The sequence below is a fragment of the Lactuca virosa genome, chromosome 7, assembly GCF_052849685.1.
Source record: "Lactuca virosa cultivar CGN04683 chromosome 7, Lactuca_virosa_CGN04683_v6, whole genome shotgun sequence".
NCBI lineage: Eukaryota > Viridiplantae > Streptophyta > Magnoliopsida > Asterales > Asteraceae > Lactuca > Lactuca virosa.
The window spans coordinates 242,646,875-242,665,418 of record NC_136432.1 but is presented as its reverse complement, the minus strand read 5'-3'; the positions used below and the strand labels follow the sequence as shown (position 1 = coordinate 242,665,418).

The window sequence follows — 18,544 nt, the reverse complement described above, 5'->3', positions numbered from 1 at the left end:
ACAATACACTATAACAGAAAGAACATACTAAGATACTATAACAGAAGAACAAACCAGGATCTAATTATACCAATAATCACTAACTTATTGTTCTAAACAAAAGGTGATAGTAAATTGGGTATACATGATCAGATAACTTAAATGTGAGACTATTTCACAACTTAGCAATCCGTTTGCTGAAGTTGCGTTTGGTAACCAGAATCTCTTGCAGGGAGAGCGTATAGTATGGGTACTACTCATCACATTATGACCTTAATAAAACAAACATGTTTTAAGGTAATCAGTACCTCAGGATGTCAATTTAAAAGACAACTGTGTACTTACAATTTCCCATTACTTTCATATTGTGACAGTTCCACTTGAAAGTTAATGCAAACTATTTTCGAGTTAAGATAGTTATAAACTAGGGAAAACTTACATCTTTTTAAGCGACAAACAGAACAGTCGAGTCTAGTACATTCAGTAGAAAGGGGCCTATAATGCTAACTTTATGATTCCTTAGTTTATACATCAGGGATATATATTAATCGGGTCCGACAGGTAGTAGGATGTGTGTTTTCCGCTTCCTTTCCTATTCCTTGTTTGGTTGTGGGCTTAGAGCAGATTCACCCAACCTACTATCTATTTGATCTTAGCTATATATATATTCTGTATACACCAAGTAATCATAAGGAGTACCAGGTATGGGTCAGGTCATAGGACACTAATTCAATGCACTGTTTTCTAGTACAAAACATACTTTTCAAATAGAACATTTGGTATACAAAACTAGAAACTTACCAGTATGTGTTTAATCCATTTTATTAAACCAGTATAACTTAAAGGACCTTAGGTGGTTAATTCTATAATACCTTAGTTTATACATCAAGGTTATATGTAATTAATACCCGATAGGTAGTTGGATGTGTGCTTTCCAACTTACTTCCCGTTCCTTGTTTGGTTGTGGGCTTAGGGCAGATTCACACAGCTAACTATCTATTCGATATTAGATTATATATAACTAGTATAAACTAAGTGATTATAGAAGGAACCATTGTGGTTACCATTTTTACTAAAAGAAATAAGGGTTTTCTTAAAGAATGTTTTCATCAAATATAACGTAACTATTACAACTAACTCCGTGAGTACCAAGTGCATACGCCAGGGTTATATACAACGATGATCTAACAACCAATGGGTTGTGTGCCTTCTGCCTCATTTCCTGTTCCTTGTTTGGTTGTGGGCTTAGGGCAGATACACACAACCGATTGTTTGTTTACTCTGGGTTTTATATAACTTGTATCCATTTAGTACTCATAGAAAGGATTGTAGAGTCATTTTTACTTATCTTTCATCAAAGCAGTAAATATAGGATTTTCTGGAGGAACATGCGAACTTTTCTAAACAGAACTTACAATTTACTTACAACATAATACAACTTTCTTACAACTTACTTACATCACTAAAATCTTATGAACTCACCAGCTTAAATGTTGATCTACTCTTTCAAAATAACTTGTATTCTCAGGAGACCAGTAGACAGGTACGCGCACTGGGATTCAGAAGATGGAGCAGTATTAGCTTCATGTCTTATTTTGTTATTTACTTTGTAGTCTATGTTATGTGAACCACATACTTTGTAAACACTTTCTTTCTAATGAAATGGTTGTTTATTACTTTGATTACTATGATGCATGTCTTGTGATACTAAACATGACGTCCTCCACCCCCGAACGTTTCCGTCGTTCCGGTTTTGGGGTGTGACAGATTGGTATCAGAGCATTGTTTATAGTGAACTAAGTATATCAACCGATAAAAGATATACAACTATAAATACAATGGGGCCGAAGTGCTCTGGATAATAATATATTTTAAATATATAACGATACCTTATAAAAGTATACATACGTGCTTATACATATATACATACTAGAACAAGTATCACAAGAAGAACAGAGCATAAGTATTTAAAGGTTGAACACTGCGGTCAAACCTGGACAATTATGTAGTCATAGCTATGATCAATATAGCCTGGTCAACTATATTCATTCGAGATGTGACCGACATGTGTTTGGGAGTGATGTGGTGTTGCAACAGTCTTAAAACTTACCTAACTCTATTCAAGGGATTTCTAGATCAGTACATAAAGTTAAGATACTATGGGAGTATTTTATGATACTATAACACGATAACAAGTTTAAAACATATCAAGTACATTACATTAAAATACTATAGGAGTATTTTAGGCACTATAAATAACTTATGTGATAACTTAAAAGACCCTTACGGATAGGTCTATGATCTTACAATGTGTACTCCCAAGGTTTTATATAAGTGAGATTTTATAGACTTAGAATTTGTGATCTATGCTTCACTACCTGTTCCTTGTTTGGTTGTGGTTTTAGAGTAGGATCACTTATTCGAAGGTCTATTTAATCTTAAATTATATACAACTTGTATACATTGTGCAATTATAGGAGGAATCTGTAAGGATCACCTCATAATGTTTCACTTAAAACTCATAGATTCTCTAGTCACTTCCATTCTCGCACGACAAACCCAGATAGATGTAACCACTTCCTCATAGTAGATAACAGAAGAGTCAAGGAGAAATGAGAGCAGGCTCAGGAGAAGCTTTCAAAGAAGGATCAGTCGAGATAACCAAAACGTCCTATGCGTCACACTAATAAATAATAATCTTGTTTAACTTAATGAGTTAGTGGAGACACTGCTCACATTATGTGTTAGGATTATTTTCTTTACATGCAACTGGTAACAGTTATTCATGTCACAGATATTCATTCGAGGATAGCCAATTCTAAATTCATAAAGTTTATTTTGTATAGACTTCCTTTATGAATTGTTTCCAGAACCAGATACACTCAGAACTAGGATAACCTTGTCTTTCAGCTTTCGGCTTATATCCAGTGTTATAAACTTATTCCGTCTCATCTTTGTATTCTTTTAGAAAAGATGCCTCCTCGTAGATCAAACAGACGCACTACTCTGATAACTCCAGCTCAAACGCCACAATTCGATCCTGCTGCTCTCCAAGCAGCGATATCAGCCGCAGTGGAAACTGCTCTAGCTCACTTCGGCGAAAGTGGTACCTTCGGATCTGGTAGCGGTACCCATTTAACCAACCCTGGAGTTACTCATGAACACCCAAGGGAGTGTTCGTATAAGGACTTCATGAACTGCAAACCCAATTCCTTTAATGGAAATGGTGGAGTCATCGCTTTGATGTGATGGTTCGAGAAAACAGATTCGGTCTTCGAAATCTGTTCGTGCCCAGAAGGGAGCAAAGTGAAGTTTGCTGCTTGCACCTTCTCCGACAGAGCCCTGACATGGTGGAATAGCCATGTTAAGTCACTGACCCTACCAGTGGCTAACTCAATAGGTTGGGAGAACCTAAAAGAGATGATGCTGGAAGAATACTGCCCGAGGGGCGAAGTTCAAAAGCTGGAACAAGAGCTGTGGGAGCACACTATGGTCGGCTCGGACATAGTGACCTACACTGACAGGTTTAGCGACCTGACAACACTATGCCCCGGGATGGTTACCCCGGAGATCAAGAAGATAGAAAGATACATCTGGGGTCTATCTACCCCGATCCAAGGAGATGTGTTGTCGTCTAACCCAACCACATTCGATAGTGCCAAACGCCTGGCCCAGCGACTCATTGACCATGGAGTCCGCCATGGCTTAGTAGTCCTTGTTCCCGAGCCATCGAGGGGAGAGAACTATAAACGGAAGTCGGGGAACAAGAGAAAGAAGAAGCAAACAACACAGGAAACCCCGCATGAGCAACAAACGGGTACTATGTACGCCGCCACAACACCTGCCAGTCGATATGCTGGAACTCTCCCGAAGTGTGGAAAGTGAAACTATCACCACACTGGAGTATGCCGGGAAATGTAGTGCCTGAACTGCCACAGAAAGGGACACACAGTCTGTTTCTGCAGGGCACCGGCTCAACCGATCTCCCAAGTCCCCGGAGCTGAAGAAAACCAAGCCTGCTATGGTTGTGGTGAGACTGGACACTGCCATAGGGACTGCCCGATAACAAAGAACTCAGGAGCGGATGGGCGAATTCTGATGATCACCGCAGGAGAATCAACCCCGGAGTCGCCAGCGAGCAGCAGTACGTCTTCGAATTAAAATAAGAATTACTTTAAAAAAATTAATTTATATTTATATAAAATTAAAACTTGGGGAAAACACTTAAAAGTAATTATAATAACTCACTTATCGGAATAAGTCACAGTATTCAAGAGAACTAAAAGATCCGTTCAGAGAAGCTATGATGGCTGAGTATGTACATCAGGGTTGTGCATAGCTAAGATTTTGCAGACCTAGAGTGAGTGATTCCGCCCTAATTCTTGTTCCTTGTTTGGTTGTGGATTTGGGGCAGAGTTACTCAGTCGACCGTCTTATTCATCTTAATTATTCATAACTTGTATATGACAGGCGATCATAGTGGTACCGAGGAGGATCGTAGTATAAAGTATCGACACTAGTTATCAAAGCACTTTCACGGTATGTACTCGCTCATCGCGGTACGATACGTAGAAGTGTTAACATCAAGGGCAAAACAGAAAGCACTAGAACGTTTACAAAGAGTACATTGTCGAGCACACTAGGGGTACATCATCGTATAACAGACGTTTCTTTCAAATCAGCCAAACTATTGTTCAGTAAAGAGTCCGTTACTATCATTCGTCATGAATTGGCGTGGTCCTCACCATACTAAGTTCATATGTTTCTATCGCCTTAACCGTCAATTCGCGAAACCTTCGTCATTCGTAACGACAGTCCGACCTAGACCTCAGTTTTGTCCTTCGTATTCTAAACCCCAAAGTACTCATGTGAAGAGTACTTTGCCCTCCGAAGCCTTGTCGTCGTATGTTCAGTAGACCTTCCCGAAATACCACTCGTTCAGCAGACCAAGTTCAAGCACAGAGGCTAGGGACGAATACAGCCCACCTATCACTATTTAGTGTATACGCGAGGGTGGTATATGATTTTGATTATGCAGATTTAGTATGTGTGCTTCCGCCCTATCTCATGTTCCTTGTTTGGTTGTGGACCTGGGGCCGATTCGCATATCCGACCGTCTTACTAATCCAAATTATATACGACTTGTATACACGAGGTAATGATAGATGAACCAAGTATGAATCCTATCATGAATAGTAGGGAAAAGTTGCCAGGTCTACGAGTGGGTATTCTGCCAATCAGAGGAGTACAACCCCAACAGTACTGCTAAGAAAGCTAATTTCGGGACGAAATTCCATCTAACGGGGGATGATGTGACAACCCGAAAATCCTTGCCTTGTAAGTTCAGCCATTCAATCCAACAGTGTTTCAGACTCGTTTCTACTATCAGTTAGCATTGTTTAGAGTCTGTGTAAGGGTTCTAAGCTCAGTACATTCAAGCATTGAGTATATGATTGAGTTGCGTAAGTTTTTCGTGTTGAAATCGAGCCGAACACTCCCTTAGAGGGAGTGTACGGCCGTACACATGAGTGTACGGCCGTACACACATGTGTGTGCGGCCGTACACCCATGTTGGTCGTACACCCCCTCCATAAGGGTGATATCCATTCATTCCTAAGTCATTTCTTCAGTTTCCAAGTCAAGAACTCGAGTTTTCTCTCAACTACCATCAAGCTTTTCACCCGATCTTCAAGAATGTAAGCCTTTCTTCCGTTTTGATTTGTTGTTATCCTTCTTCACCTAGTAACACCCTTTGATTTCATCCATTGCAAATCATCTTTTGGGTAGATCTTCAAATCTTCATCCATTTCACTAAGAACATCAAGAACACACACTTGTTCTTGGTGATTGTGAGCCCTCTTGAGCCTTCAAATCATAAGTACTCCTTCCCTACGCATAGTACATGATAAGAAAAATTGATTAACACCCTAAAAAAGACCAAAACTCAAGATCATAAGGAATGTACGGCCGTACACCCATGTGAGGCTGTACACCCCTCAAAACACCCCTATAGGGCCTCCAAAATGAAAATCTAGCTTCAACACTTGATGAGCAATAGTCCCACAAGCTTCCCTAGCATCCAAGCAAACTTTTGTGCACTTGTTACCATGAGTGTACGGCCGTACACTCCATGGCCGTACACCCATGGCCGCACACTCCATATAGTGGCCGTACACTCCCCTTTGATGGATCACATGTGATTCTAACACTTGGTTCAAGTGTTTCCTAGTCCCTAGAGTGTTTCCTTGCATGTAGTTGCTTCTAAACACTATATTCATGCCAATATATGCCATTATATGTCATTTAGGACTCGTTTGTGTCTCGGGACTTCATTCGTGGAACTTCTCATCCTTACGCGCATATTCGTTGAATCACCCACATAAGGTGAGTTCATACCCCTATAATCAATCTTTTAAACTGTTTTAAATGCTTTTAAGGGGGGAATACAAGTTGAACACAATGATAAATTGTGTAAATGTTTTGTTATAAACATCTTTTAAAGGATTGCTTATGTATTTGTAAGTGATCAAAACATTTCAAAAACTCTTTTAAAAGTTGTGTTACTTTGCAGTTTAACAACTCCGTTTTTAAAGTACAATCATAACTTAGTAGATAAATGAGTCTTTTCTTCAAGTCAATAACAGTTCAAAGTAAAGATACTAGTAAACTATAATAGGTATAGTTTAGGGGTTTAGTTCACACTAGAACATACTATAAAGAGAAACAGGGAGGTAGATACATTACACGATAACATATAGAACATACTATAAAGAGAAACAGGGAGGAAGATACAATACACTATAACAGATAGAACATACTAAGATACTATAACAGAAGAACAAACCAGGATCTAATTATACCAATAATCACTAACTTATTGTTCTAAACAAAAGGTGATAGTAAATTGGGTATACATGATCAGATAACTTAAATGTGAGACTATTTCACAACTTAGTAATCCGTTTGCTGAAGTTGCGTTTGGTAACCAGAATCTCTTGCAGGGAGAGCGTATAGTATGGGTACTACTCATCACATTATGACCTTAATAAAACAAACATGTTTTAAGGTAATCAGTACCTCAGGATGTCAATTTAAAAGACAACTGTGTACTTACAATTTCCCATTACTTTCATATTGTGACAGTTCCACTTGAAAGTTAATGCAAACTATTTTCGAGTTAAGATAGTTATAAACTAGGGAAAACTTACATCTTTTTAAGCGACAAACAGAACAGTCGAGTCTAGTACATTCAGTAGAAAGGGGCCTATAATGCTAACTTTATGATTCCTTAGTTTATACATCAGGGATATATATTAATCGGGTCCGACAGGTAGTAGGATGTGTGTTTTCCGCTTCCTTTCCTATTCCTTGTTTGGTTGTGGGCTTAGAGCAGATTCACCCAACCTACTATCTATTTGATCTTAGCTATATATATATATATATATATATATATATATATATATATATATATATATATATATATATATATATATATATATATTCCGTTTACACCAAGTAATCATAAGGAGTACCAGGTATGGGTCAGGTAATAGGACACTAATTCAATGCACCGTTTTCTAGTACAAAATATACTTTTCAAATAGAACATTTGGTATACAAAACTAGAAACTTATCAGTAAGGGTTTAATCCATTTTATTAAACCAGTATAACATAAAGGACCTTAGGTGGTTAATTCTATAATACCTTAGTTTATACATCAGGGTTATATATAATTAATACCCGATAGGTAGTTGGATGTGTGCTTTCCACCTTACTTCCTGTTCCTTGTTTGGTTGTGGGCTTAGGGCAGATTCACACAACTAACTATCTATTCGATATTAGATTATATATAACTAGTATAAACTAAGTGATTATAGAAGGAACCATTGTGGTTACCATTTTTACTAAAAGAAATAAGGGTTTTCTTAAAGAATGTTTTCATCAAATATAAAGGAACTATTACAGTTAACTCCGTGAGTACCAAGTGCATACGTCAGGGTTATATACAACGATGATCTAACAACCAATGGGTTGTGTGCCTTCTGCCTCATTTCCTGTTCCTTGTTTGGTTGTAGGCTTAGGGCAGATACACACAACCGATTGTTTGTTTACTCTGGGTTTTATATAACCTGTATCCATTTAGTACTCATAGAAAGGATTGTAGAGTCATTTTTACTTATCTTTCATCAAAGCAGGAAATATAGGATTTTCTGGAGGAACAGGCGAACTTTTCTAAACAGAACTTACAATTTACTTACAACATACTACAACTTTCTTACAACTTATTTACATCACTAAAATCTTATGAACTCACCAGCTTAAATGTTGATCTACTCTTTCAAAATAACTTGTATTCTCAGGAGACCAGTAGACAGGTACGCGCACTGGGATTCAGAAGATGGAGCAGTATTAGCTTCATGTCTTATTTTGTTATTTACTTTGTAGTCTATGTTATGTGAACCACATACTTTGTAAACACTTTCTTTCTAATGAAATGGTTGTTTATTACTTTGATTACTATGATGCATGTCTTGTGATACTAAACATGACGTCCTCCACCCCCGAACGTTTCCGCCGTTCCGGTTTTGGGGTGTGACAGTTCCCCCACACTTGCCGCATATATCAAAGTCCCCGACTCCCAGTACCCAGGTTAGCAACATTGAACTCTTCATCCATCACTGATAATGCTGAATCATGTGCATGCTTTCTCTTCCCTTGTCACATCTCAACATCAAGATCTCCTCCCCTAGTCACCACAACAATCTCTTCTATATTCTGAACGACTGCAGTCTACTCCTCAAACTTGACAATCAACCTGTCAGTGATTTGACCAATGATACCAGGTAACTCCTCTACTGAAATCTATGAAAGCATTCCTCCACGTCGTGGCAGAGTCCAGGAAAGTCAATCGAGATGTCCTCATTCGCCACGCCGTGGCTACCGCATTGGGACAACTTAATGCATTAAGCTCTTAATCTTCAATGTATTCAGTTCAAACTTTCTAGAGAGCTTCTTCGGAGCCTAAAGGCTCATAAAATTCCAAACTTTACAAACATGCATGACCCATGCATGTCCTCCCTTAAACTAGGTCAAAAGATGTGAAAAGTGACCTAAAACCCATGCATGGCTTTGAAACATAACAAACTTCTAGATCCATAAGATATAATGCATTTGGGACCTTGATGAGCCATAAAGTTGCCAACTTTATGCCTTGAACCATACAAATCTCAACTATGAACCAAAACATGCCAAAGAGCCTAGATCTATAAGGAAGAACTTAACAAGACGAGAGCTTGAGAACTTACAAATGGTCTAGAAAATATACACAAGAGATGGAGGTGGATTGTTTGCTTGCTTCTTTCACTAAACCTCCTTCTTCTTCCTTCAAGGATCATAAAAGGCAGCAAAAGTGAGCTCAAATCTTGAAAAGGAGGCCATGGTTTAGGTTTTTGAGGTTAAAAAGTGATGGAGGCTGAGAATGGATGAAACCCTAGCCATCACTTCCTTTAAATAGGGCTCAAGACCTGAAAAATAGTGTCTTCCATAAAATAGTCGCCACACCGTGGCTATTCCATGACCACGTCGTGGGGATCCAAAGATCTGCACTTTCATTTAAGTGATGCCACGCTGTGGCAGTCCATCAGCCACACCGTGGCCACTGGAATACAATAACTTGAAAAGAGTAAATCATATCTGAAACTAGGCGTTACATAATTATACCCTTGAGTTCAATTAAATCATTCCCGTACTGCTCAACATGGACCATGACACCAATACAATTACCACTCAACTCATTTCCTACACCAATAAAGGATATGAATGTACAAAATCAACAAAACACAAGTATTTATATATATAAAAAAAAGATAACCTTGTCTTGACAAAAAATCGATTCAATTCATCCCATCTATCCATTCGAAGATGGCCTATAGAGAATCCAAATAATTCCCATTTAAATTTTATAAAAGGATGACAAGGACCTGAAATACCCCCCACATTATACACCACTTGATCTTGTAAGGAACCTCTTACTCGTATTCTTAGTTGTTTAAATTATGTTTAAATTATGTTTAAGTCATATCAATAAAAACAAGTGAGAAAAAATCAAGAACAAGTTCTTGCAATTGGACTCAAGAAAACATACCTTGGACCGCTTTTGTAATAATCGAATTGGATAAATCCTGAAAATATGATACCATGAACAAAAAAATTATTTTCAATCTTTTTTTTGTTGTGGATATGGAAAAGTTTGTAGTGTGTTTACCAGATTTATAACAGACGAGGAACCCCATGGACAATGATTGTAGTTACACTTGTCATTGGGCCACTAATCAAGAGTAGCACAAATGTAATTTGCATCCGTATGTGAAATTGGTAAAGTTCCATTACAAGTTCCGACTCTTGAACATATTGTGCCGAAATTGTAGAAATTGATGCCAAAAATAGAAACAATGATGCAAAAAACTCCATTAATGGAGAAAGAACTTGACTTCTAGCTCAGCCTGGTTACGATTTAGAGCAAAAAATAAACTGTTAAGATGAATACAGAAGAACAACATCATATACTGCTTGAATGGTTGTATTTCATACCTCTAGAATAACATGAACACAAAGATCACGATCAATATGTTTCGGGGAAACAGGATTCAAATGAACAAGATACTACAGGCTGGGGAGATGATAATGTGGTGGTGCCGGTTCAATCATGGGCTATCGTACATGATTCGCCGCCGTGAGGTTCACTTGTGACCGGAGGTACGACCTTTTGAGAGAAATTGGAGATTGGAGAGTTGGAGGTGCGACTTTGTGAGGGAAAGAGGGGCCCGACGCATCCATGTTTGGGTGACGTGTATAAAAAAAAGAGAAAGATGGATTAGGTCTATTTTTTAGAGGAAGAGGGAAAGAAAAAAATATTTGGTTTTTGGTAAGGAGGGAAAAATGTTGAAATTTTAGTAAAGAGGGAAAATTGAAATTTTTTAGAAGATGAAAAATTAAATTCCCTTCAAATCCTTTTTACAGTTTTCAATATTTAAGTGTCATCATAAAACACTTATTGTGATGTGTTTTATTTATCTTTTATTATTACAATTTTATACTTTTAGATACACATAAAAATTAAAACGTGAATATAAAATACCTTTAGTTACATGTTTTATTATTTTTAAATGTCATAATAAAATACTTACAGTCACATGTTATTTTATTTATTCAAAATCGTTAATTTTAGACATACATATGAAATTAAACTGTTATCATAAAACACTTATAGTCACATGTTTTTTTTAAATGTCATAATATAATATTTACAGTCACAATGATCTACCATGACTATTGGCTAGTATTTGTCACATTTTTTATCTAAAAAAGTGACAAAGTGTGTAAAAATAGTTTGCAATGATGATACTTTTTAGCTAATATGTGACTAAAACATTACTGGAATTTGATTAATGACCTTTAGTGATGAAATTAACAAAAACCGTGACAACCATGTTTCCAAAAAACGTGGTTATAAGTCATTTTTGTACTAGTGACACAATATTAATAAGATTCTAGGATTCTCTAAGCCAACAATAAGGTCATACCTCACACACCATAACTATGATTGATTTGATTCCCTAGGCCCTAGAAACTAGACACAATTTCCTAAAAATCTTGCCTCCGAGGGTTTTCGTCAATTCCACCCTAATTTTCCACTATGGTGCTTATATGATCAATGAAGGTTACTATCTTCCAAGTTGTAAATATCGGCACGAGTTCAGACAACTACATTTTTTCTCGAGTCAAGGCCATGCATACGACTTAAAGGACTTGCAAAAAGTTACTACATGTTCTAATAACAGGAAAGAAGGATTGGAATACATGCTACAAGTTCAAAACAACCTGGAAGTCCAGAAAACAAGTAAATCTCGTTTTTTTTTTGTATTAGGGCGTTTTCTGGAACATATTAGGGTGGTTACTTATTTGTGCAAAGTCGTGGCTTCGGCTAAAATCTCATTGAAAATCTCTTCTCGATATATTCTTCTTTTTCTCGGCTTTTCTCCTCTCTTGTGGGATTTTGGGTGGGCAAAAATGCCTTCTAATCGATCGTGTACATAGGGTATAGGTTTAGGAATGGTTTAGGAAAGAGTGCACGGAGTGGGCAATGGGGGAGAGGTGTTATGCCTATGTGACATCAAATAACGGTGTCATAACATGAGGAACACCGCTCCCTTCTCATGTTATTTGGTGTTATGTTAAGAGATGTTATCGTGATAACATATTGTAACGGGAGTCTTTCTTTCATCTCATTGGTTGCATATATTTATCTCTCTATCTCTCTCTCCTCTTAACACATGTTATAACATGGAAACACCACCCCATTTCATGTTATAACATGTTGTTCATTTCCTCTAATTTGTGTTATAACACCATTTTGACATGGCTGGTGAGGTGGCAACTTTAGGATGTGATAACATGTTGCCCACACCCACCAGCCTTAGGGTTAAGGTTTTGGAAGAAAATCGGGAGAAATCCCGATCAAAATTTGGTTGTAAACAAGAAAACAGAATTTACACTTTGGTCCCTGAAGTTTGGTATGTTGATAGAATCTCCTAAAAACCTGATTTTTATAACAAAAATGGTACTTTCAGCTTTGGCAAAACAGCCCCCTGAACAATACGGTTGTCATATTTATTTTAACCAAGATGTGGGATTTCATCTTTTTCTAATGACCTTCCTTGTAATAACTGAACTTAACGCACTTAAAAAAACCATATTTAATATACATGGTGCATCTCTACACCATTTATTATTATATATATATATTAAAGTTATGAAAGATTTTAACAGTAAAGTGACACCTTTTTGTCAATTTTGGTCCTCCAACTTATAACATTGACCCTTCACCTTTATGCTTTTGTTCACAAACAACCCTTTCACTTTGGTTTGAATTTTTCATAACCCTCGTCTTTTATTACATATTATTAGTATTTAGTCTTTTGGCACAAATGGTCCCTCATTATTATTATTATTATTGTTAGACAAAATTACACGATTGGTCCCTGTGGTTTACCAGATTTAACACATTGAGGAAAAGATTTTAACAGTAAAGTGGCACCTTTTTTGTCAATTTTGGTCCTCCAACTTATAACATTGACCCTTCATCTTTATGCGTTTGTTCACAAACAACCCTTTCACTTTGGTTTGAATTTTTCATAACCCTCGTCTTTTATTACATATTATTAGTATTTAGTCTTTTGGCAGAAATGGTCCCTCATTATTATTATTATTATTGTTAGACAAAATTACACGATTGGTCCCTGTGGTTTACCAGATTTAACACATTGAGGACAACGATGGAAACCGAAATCACTCTTTTACTCCTAATCCGATTTTTTTTATTAATTTATATTTCTCTTTTTGGTTTTAAATTAATGTTTTATTTATTAGAAAATACTCACCCAATACCATAAAGCCACCCACCATCTGCCATCACCACCACCACCACCACCGCCAAAATTACATAAATGGTCCATATGGTTTACCCATAGTCACAAATTCATTCCCTACTACCTGAAAAGACCAAATTACCCTCACATTAACGGACAAAAAGCAACAGTCTATATTTTCCGGATTGGTTTTACGGCCGCTGCCATACATGGCAACAAAGTTCAGTTTGTGAGACCATTTCTTTATTTTCCTCATTTATTGCAAGAAATAATGATTTAGATTTCTTTACTTATGTAATTAGATGACATTGTTTATCTTCCTTTACTAGATTATCTCAATGCAATTCAACATGATACTTTACTTTACAAAGCAATACCTTCCGACCCCGGCAACGACGGGGAATCTTTTCTAGTTTAAATAAAAAAAACATTCAAACTATCTTGAAATTTAATACTAAAAGGGTCTGATGACATATCTTAAATATCAAATATGTAGATGAAATCAAAATTCAGAACTTAATACATAACATCTTTTTTATAAAGTGATGAACACTTTTTCTAACACTCATTTTGACAAATAATAATAATAATATAATAATAATATATATATATATATATATATATATATATATATATATATATATATTAAATCCAAAGGAGCTTAGGAATAGTACCTTTTTAGGCTTTAGGTTTTTGCCACAAAAGTTTACTGAATTTGACACTTTTAGTCCCTAAAGTCAAAATTTTTACATTTTTGCCTTTTAATTAAGTTTTTGTGCCTTAAGGTTTTTGCCACAAATCTTTAATGACTTTGACACTTTTAGTCCTTGCAGTCAAAGGTTTTACATTTTGGTGTTTTTGCCACAAATCTTTAATGAATTTGACATTTTTCGTCCTTGTAGTCAAAACTTTTACATTTTGATATAAAAACACAGAAAACTTCCTTTAAAATTTTGCCACCATATTTTCCCAACTTTGACACCTTTAACATTATTGCCACAACATTTTTGGATTTTCTCCACCAATGTCCCTTCTTTTCGTTGTACACTTTTGACATTTAATTTTAGGGGTTGTCGACTTTCTCCCCTATTTATGGTGATTTACAATTTCAACACATATTTTTTAAAGTTGGCCGATTTTTTCCATATTACCCCAAAAGCGGCGTAGCCGCGGGTTCTTTACCAGTAATAATAATAGCTTCACCCTTTTCCAAGATAAGTCACTTGACACAATTGAGGTTTCGTATCTCAACAGTTTCTAATACATAAATATTGATATTTTATTTTGATATCAACAATCGATAAACTTCATGAATGAAATTATTATTTTTAATTATTACTAAATCATTTAAAGTTATATTAAGTTCAAAATTTAAAATGTTATCATATCCATTTTATCTTATCCATTTTATCTTTTAAGGCTTTGAGTTTTTAGTTAATCACTCCATGGGCCGAAACAGTGGGCTATAAACACTTGGCCCATATACAAGTATTAAGCCCGGCCTGTTCTTTGATAAGGGCCCGCCAAACAAATACGCCATCCATCCTTCTTCGCTCAAAAGCGAAAAGCCCCTTTCGTTCATCTACGCGAGTCGTGGCTACGTCTATTCTCGTTCAAAAATTTGAAAGATTAGTTGAAAATCGGAATCCGTCGTTTTTCATTAAGAACTCAGTATCACTGACACTCCATCGTCTTCAGGTAACGCTTTTTCCTAAATGCTTACCCGATTTTAACTTAATTTCTTTCCGAACGTGTTAGGGTTTCTGAGTTTTTGTTTTATTCGTTTGTTTCGTCGTGGAAATCACGTATGGTGCTGTGATTTGTTGTATGATCTGCGAAATATCCTCTTCTGTTCGTGATATCGTTTGCTTCATGGAAATTTGAAGATGAGCTCGTGTAGCTGATGGTTTTTTGATCGTATATTATCTTGGATTTGATGTTAATTTGTTATGTTTGCTAGGAATCATATCTACGCAGGTTTTCACTATCATGTTTGCTAGGATTCGTAGTTGCATAGGCCCAAATATCTAGTTTTATGGTTTATATTGTTTAGAAAAATACTTGATTTTATCACTATGCGTTAAGTTGTAGAGATCGTTGCACAAGAATATGAAAATTGATTTGGGGAAAAGTGTACTTCACAACAAGTAAACGAATTAGTCTGTTAAATTGAACAAACTAACTTGCTTATCTAATGTTATTATCACCTTCCTTTGCCTACACTAGTTTTAGAAGTCATAAAACCATGAAGCGCAAGCGTGGAAAGAAGGGAAATTCCAAAAGTACCCCTAAGGCGGGAATAACAGAGGATGATTCCAACATTGATAATCTAAGTGGTGAAGATGAATCTGGCCCAGATGATAATCAAGATACTGAGAAAGACGAGACAAGCTCAAGAATGGATATTGAAACCCCATCATCAACAGGAACTGATCAACCAGAAAAACCGCCAGCTGTCAGTTCAACTGGAGTAACTGATAAACCAGTAGGGAGATTAGTATACAATCGGGTCAAAGTCAAGATCAAATCTTCAAAAGCATTAGAACCTCAAATCACTTCCTCGGATGCACATACACACAGTGATACAGATAAAAGTAGCCAACATATTGGTCTTGAGAAACAAATAATTAGTGACAAAGTAGAAGACAGTGCCAACTCAGCACCCGAAAACAATGTAGGTGCTTATGTGAATCAAGCCAAAAAAACTGGAAGCATAAAAATAAAATCATCAAAGGGTTTTAGCTCAAGTTTGAGTCATTGTAATACTTCTGGAGTTTCTCAAACAGATAAAACACATCAGAAAGAACCCGTGTTACTTTCTAGAGATTCTGTGTACAATAAGCAAGAACTAAATGCTTCTCTTGAGGTACTTTTAAATTCTATTTTCTTTTCTCTTTCTTTCTCCCACTTCCCATGAAAAAAAAAATGCAATCTTGATTCTTGATTTGCATATTGTGTTACTTTGTAGGTGATTAAAAAGATTATGAAAATGGATGCAGCAGAGCCTTTTAATGCTCCAGTGAACCCTGTTGCTCTTGGAATACCTGTAATCTTAACTTCTTAACAACATTTTTATATAATTATAAATTACTATTTCCAAAACTCATATTTTTTTTTTGGTTCAGGATTATTTTGATGTGATCAAAACACCAATGGATTTTGGCACCATATGCAGCAACCTTGAAAAAGGTCTTAAATACATGAATTCAGAAGACGTATACATGGATGTACAATATATTTGGGAAAATTGCTACAAATATAATAATAAAGGAGATTACATTTTAGAGCTTATGAAACGTGTAAAAAAGAATTTTTCAAAGTATTGGAGTGCTGCAGGATTGTATAATGAACATGACCTGAAAGATGGAAACATATCCAGTCATGGAAAGTCCAGTAAAAGTAGTCATTCAAAACATAAGTCAAGAAAACGTCAAGGGTATTTTTGTCTTTTCTATATTGTTTTTTTTCTATATATCATTTTGTTTTTTTTAATTTTTTATGTTTTTTCAGAGTGAAACGTCATAAAGATGATTGTCTTTGTGCAATATGTATCATGATGAGGCGTAGGCTGGAGCGTGAGCAGATTATGAACCCTGGAAATGATCAGATGGAAACAGATGATGGATTGGTCCAAGTCAAAGTTGAGGTAAATGACCATTTTACCCTTACATTCCAAAAAAAACAAATTTAACGTGAAGGGCAAAAAAGTAATTTTGCATGTGGTGATTGTTTTTAGGGAGCTTCAATGGTGGGAAGTTTTAATGGAGATGACACGTCATCAAGTACAGACAATTCACAAAATCAAGATGCAGATGGTGACATGGAAGATAAAGGAGAGGAAGTGAAAATGGAAAACACTATGCAGAGTAGTAAACAAGAAGAAAAAGAGAAAGAGAAAGAGATGATGATGATGACATCACAAAAAAATTACGAAAATGCCATTGCTGAACAAACAGAGAAATTTGAAGATGTACAAATGGCGGAAGCAGGTGATGCGGTTAAGGATGATGATGATAATACTGAAGAGAAATTGATGCATCATGAGGATGACACGTCACCAGTTGAAAATCAGAAGCCTAAGGTAATTGAATTCTTTTTTTTTTTTTTTTTTTTAAAGAATATGAAAAAAATAAAGTAATGGTTGTTAACTTGTTATGTTGTGAATATAGGATTTGGGAAACGCAAGTGAGAAGGCGAAATTGTATGAAACCCTGCAGCAACGATATGAAAACCCAATGGTTTTGGAATTATGCAATTCTTTGTTTCCTGAAAATCCGAAGTCTTTATGGGCCAAAGCCCATTCATTGCTTCACCATCATAAATCGCCTCACAATCATACCTCTTCAATTGCGGCTGCAATTGCAACATTCATGAAGTAGAGTTGCTAAAACTATAGTATTTGTTAACAACTTATATGCCAGTTAACTGTAGGTTAATTGTGTTAAGAAAAATGAAAGGTTGTGAAAATGTTTTAGTAGAGTATTTCTCTGTTGTGTGTATTGTGTAAGATGAAAGATTGTGAAAAAAGTTTTGAACAAGTGTTCAATTTTTTTTTTGAACGGCATGTATTAAAAAAAAAAGAACAAAGGTAGCAAAAAACTAGCAAAACAAACCAAAACAACAATTACAAGTTCATCGGGTATTGGAGCAAATCGTTCCAATCTCAAGACGTCTTATGGTTTCTAAAACAATACAAATTATAAGCATGTAATATAATCATATTGTGAAGAGTGTCTTTTTGATATTTTTTTTCGTTCGGAAAACCATAGTTTCTAGTAAGACCCACAACACAATCATTGCAATAGATATCACTGCATTCTTCTTAGTTACATTCAAATGCAGCCCCTCTACCTAAGCATATATGTCTTCCAATGAATTCCACTCCAGAATCATCAAATCCATCCAAACCGCAATACCATTCCACACTTGAACCGCAAGTTCACGTCTAAAAAAACAAGAAACAGATTCCAAAGCATCATCAAACACTGGACATGGACATCTAGTGGACGAAATATCAATTCCTCTCCAAGTTCAACCTTGTGGGTAGTCTATCCAGAGCAATTCTTCAAACATGCCCATTAATTTTAACAGAAACAAAACGATTACATTTAAAAGCCAAAGGGAGTATGTTATTATC

General features: G+C 36.0%; 1 protein-coding gene and 1 pseudogene across 1 annotated transcript; one reads left to right on the top strand and one right to left on the bottom strand.

Annotated features, from left to right (window-relative positions):
• Positions 1 to 10,450, bottom strand: part of LOC145127677 (heparanase-like protein 1) — a 55,592-nt pseudogene extending 45,142 nt beyond the window's left edge.
• A 4,506-nt stretch (positions 10,451 to 14,956) lies between these two features.
• Positions 14,957 to 17,966, top strand: LOC145125094 (uncharacterized). Its single transcript, XM_079060583.1, has 7 exons — positions 14,957 to 15,105; positions 15,634 to 16,273; positions 16,376 to 16,453; positions 16,533 to 16,843; positions 16,918 to 17,053; positions 17,144 to 17,488; positions 17,577 to 17,966. Exons 2-7 carry the CDS (start codon positions 15,653 to 15,655, stop codon positions 17,784 to 17,786), a joined length of 1,701 nt encoding a protein of 566 aa, XP_078916709.1. The 5' UTR covers positions 14,957 to 15,105; positions 15,634 to 15,652; the 3' UTR covers positions 17,787 to 17,966.
• Positions 17,967 to 18,544: the final 578 nt, after the last annotated feature.

What these genes read in the sequence shown, in the direction of transcription:
- LOC145125094 (XM_079060583.1), top strand. Translation starts at nt 15,653, where the DNA reads ATGAAGCGCAAGCGTGGAAAGAAGGGAAATTCCAAAAGTACCCCTAAG. An exon ending in AACTAAATGCTTCTCTTGAG is followed by an intron (nt 16,274 to 16,375) that starts GTACTTTTAAAT and finishes GTTACTTTGTAG; the next exon opens with GTGATTAAAAAGATTATGAA. An exon ending in AAGTCAAGAAAACGTCAAGG is followed by an intron (nt 16,844 to 16,917) that starts GTATTTTTGTCT and finishes ATGTTTTTTCAG; the next exon opens with AGTGAAACGTCATAAAGATG.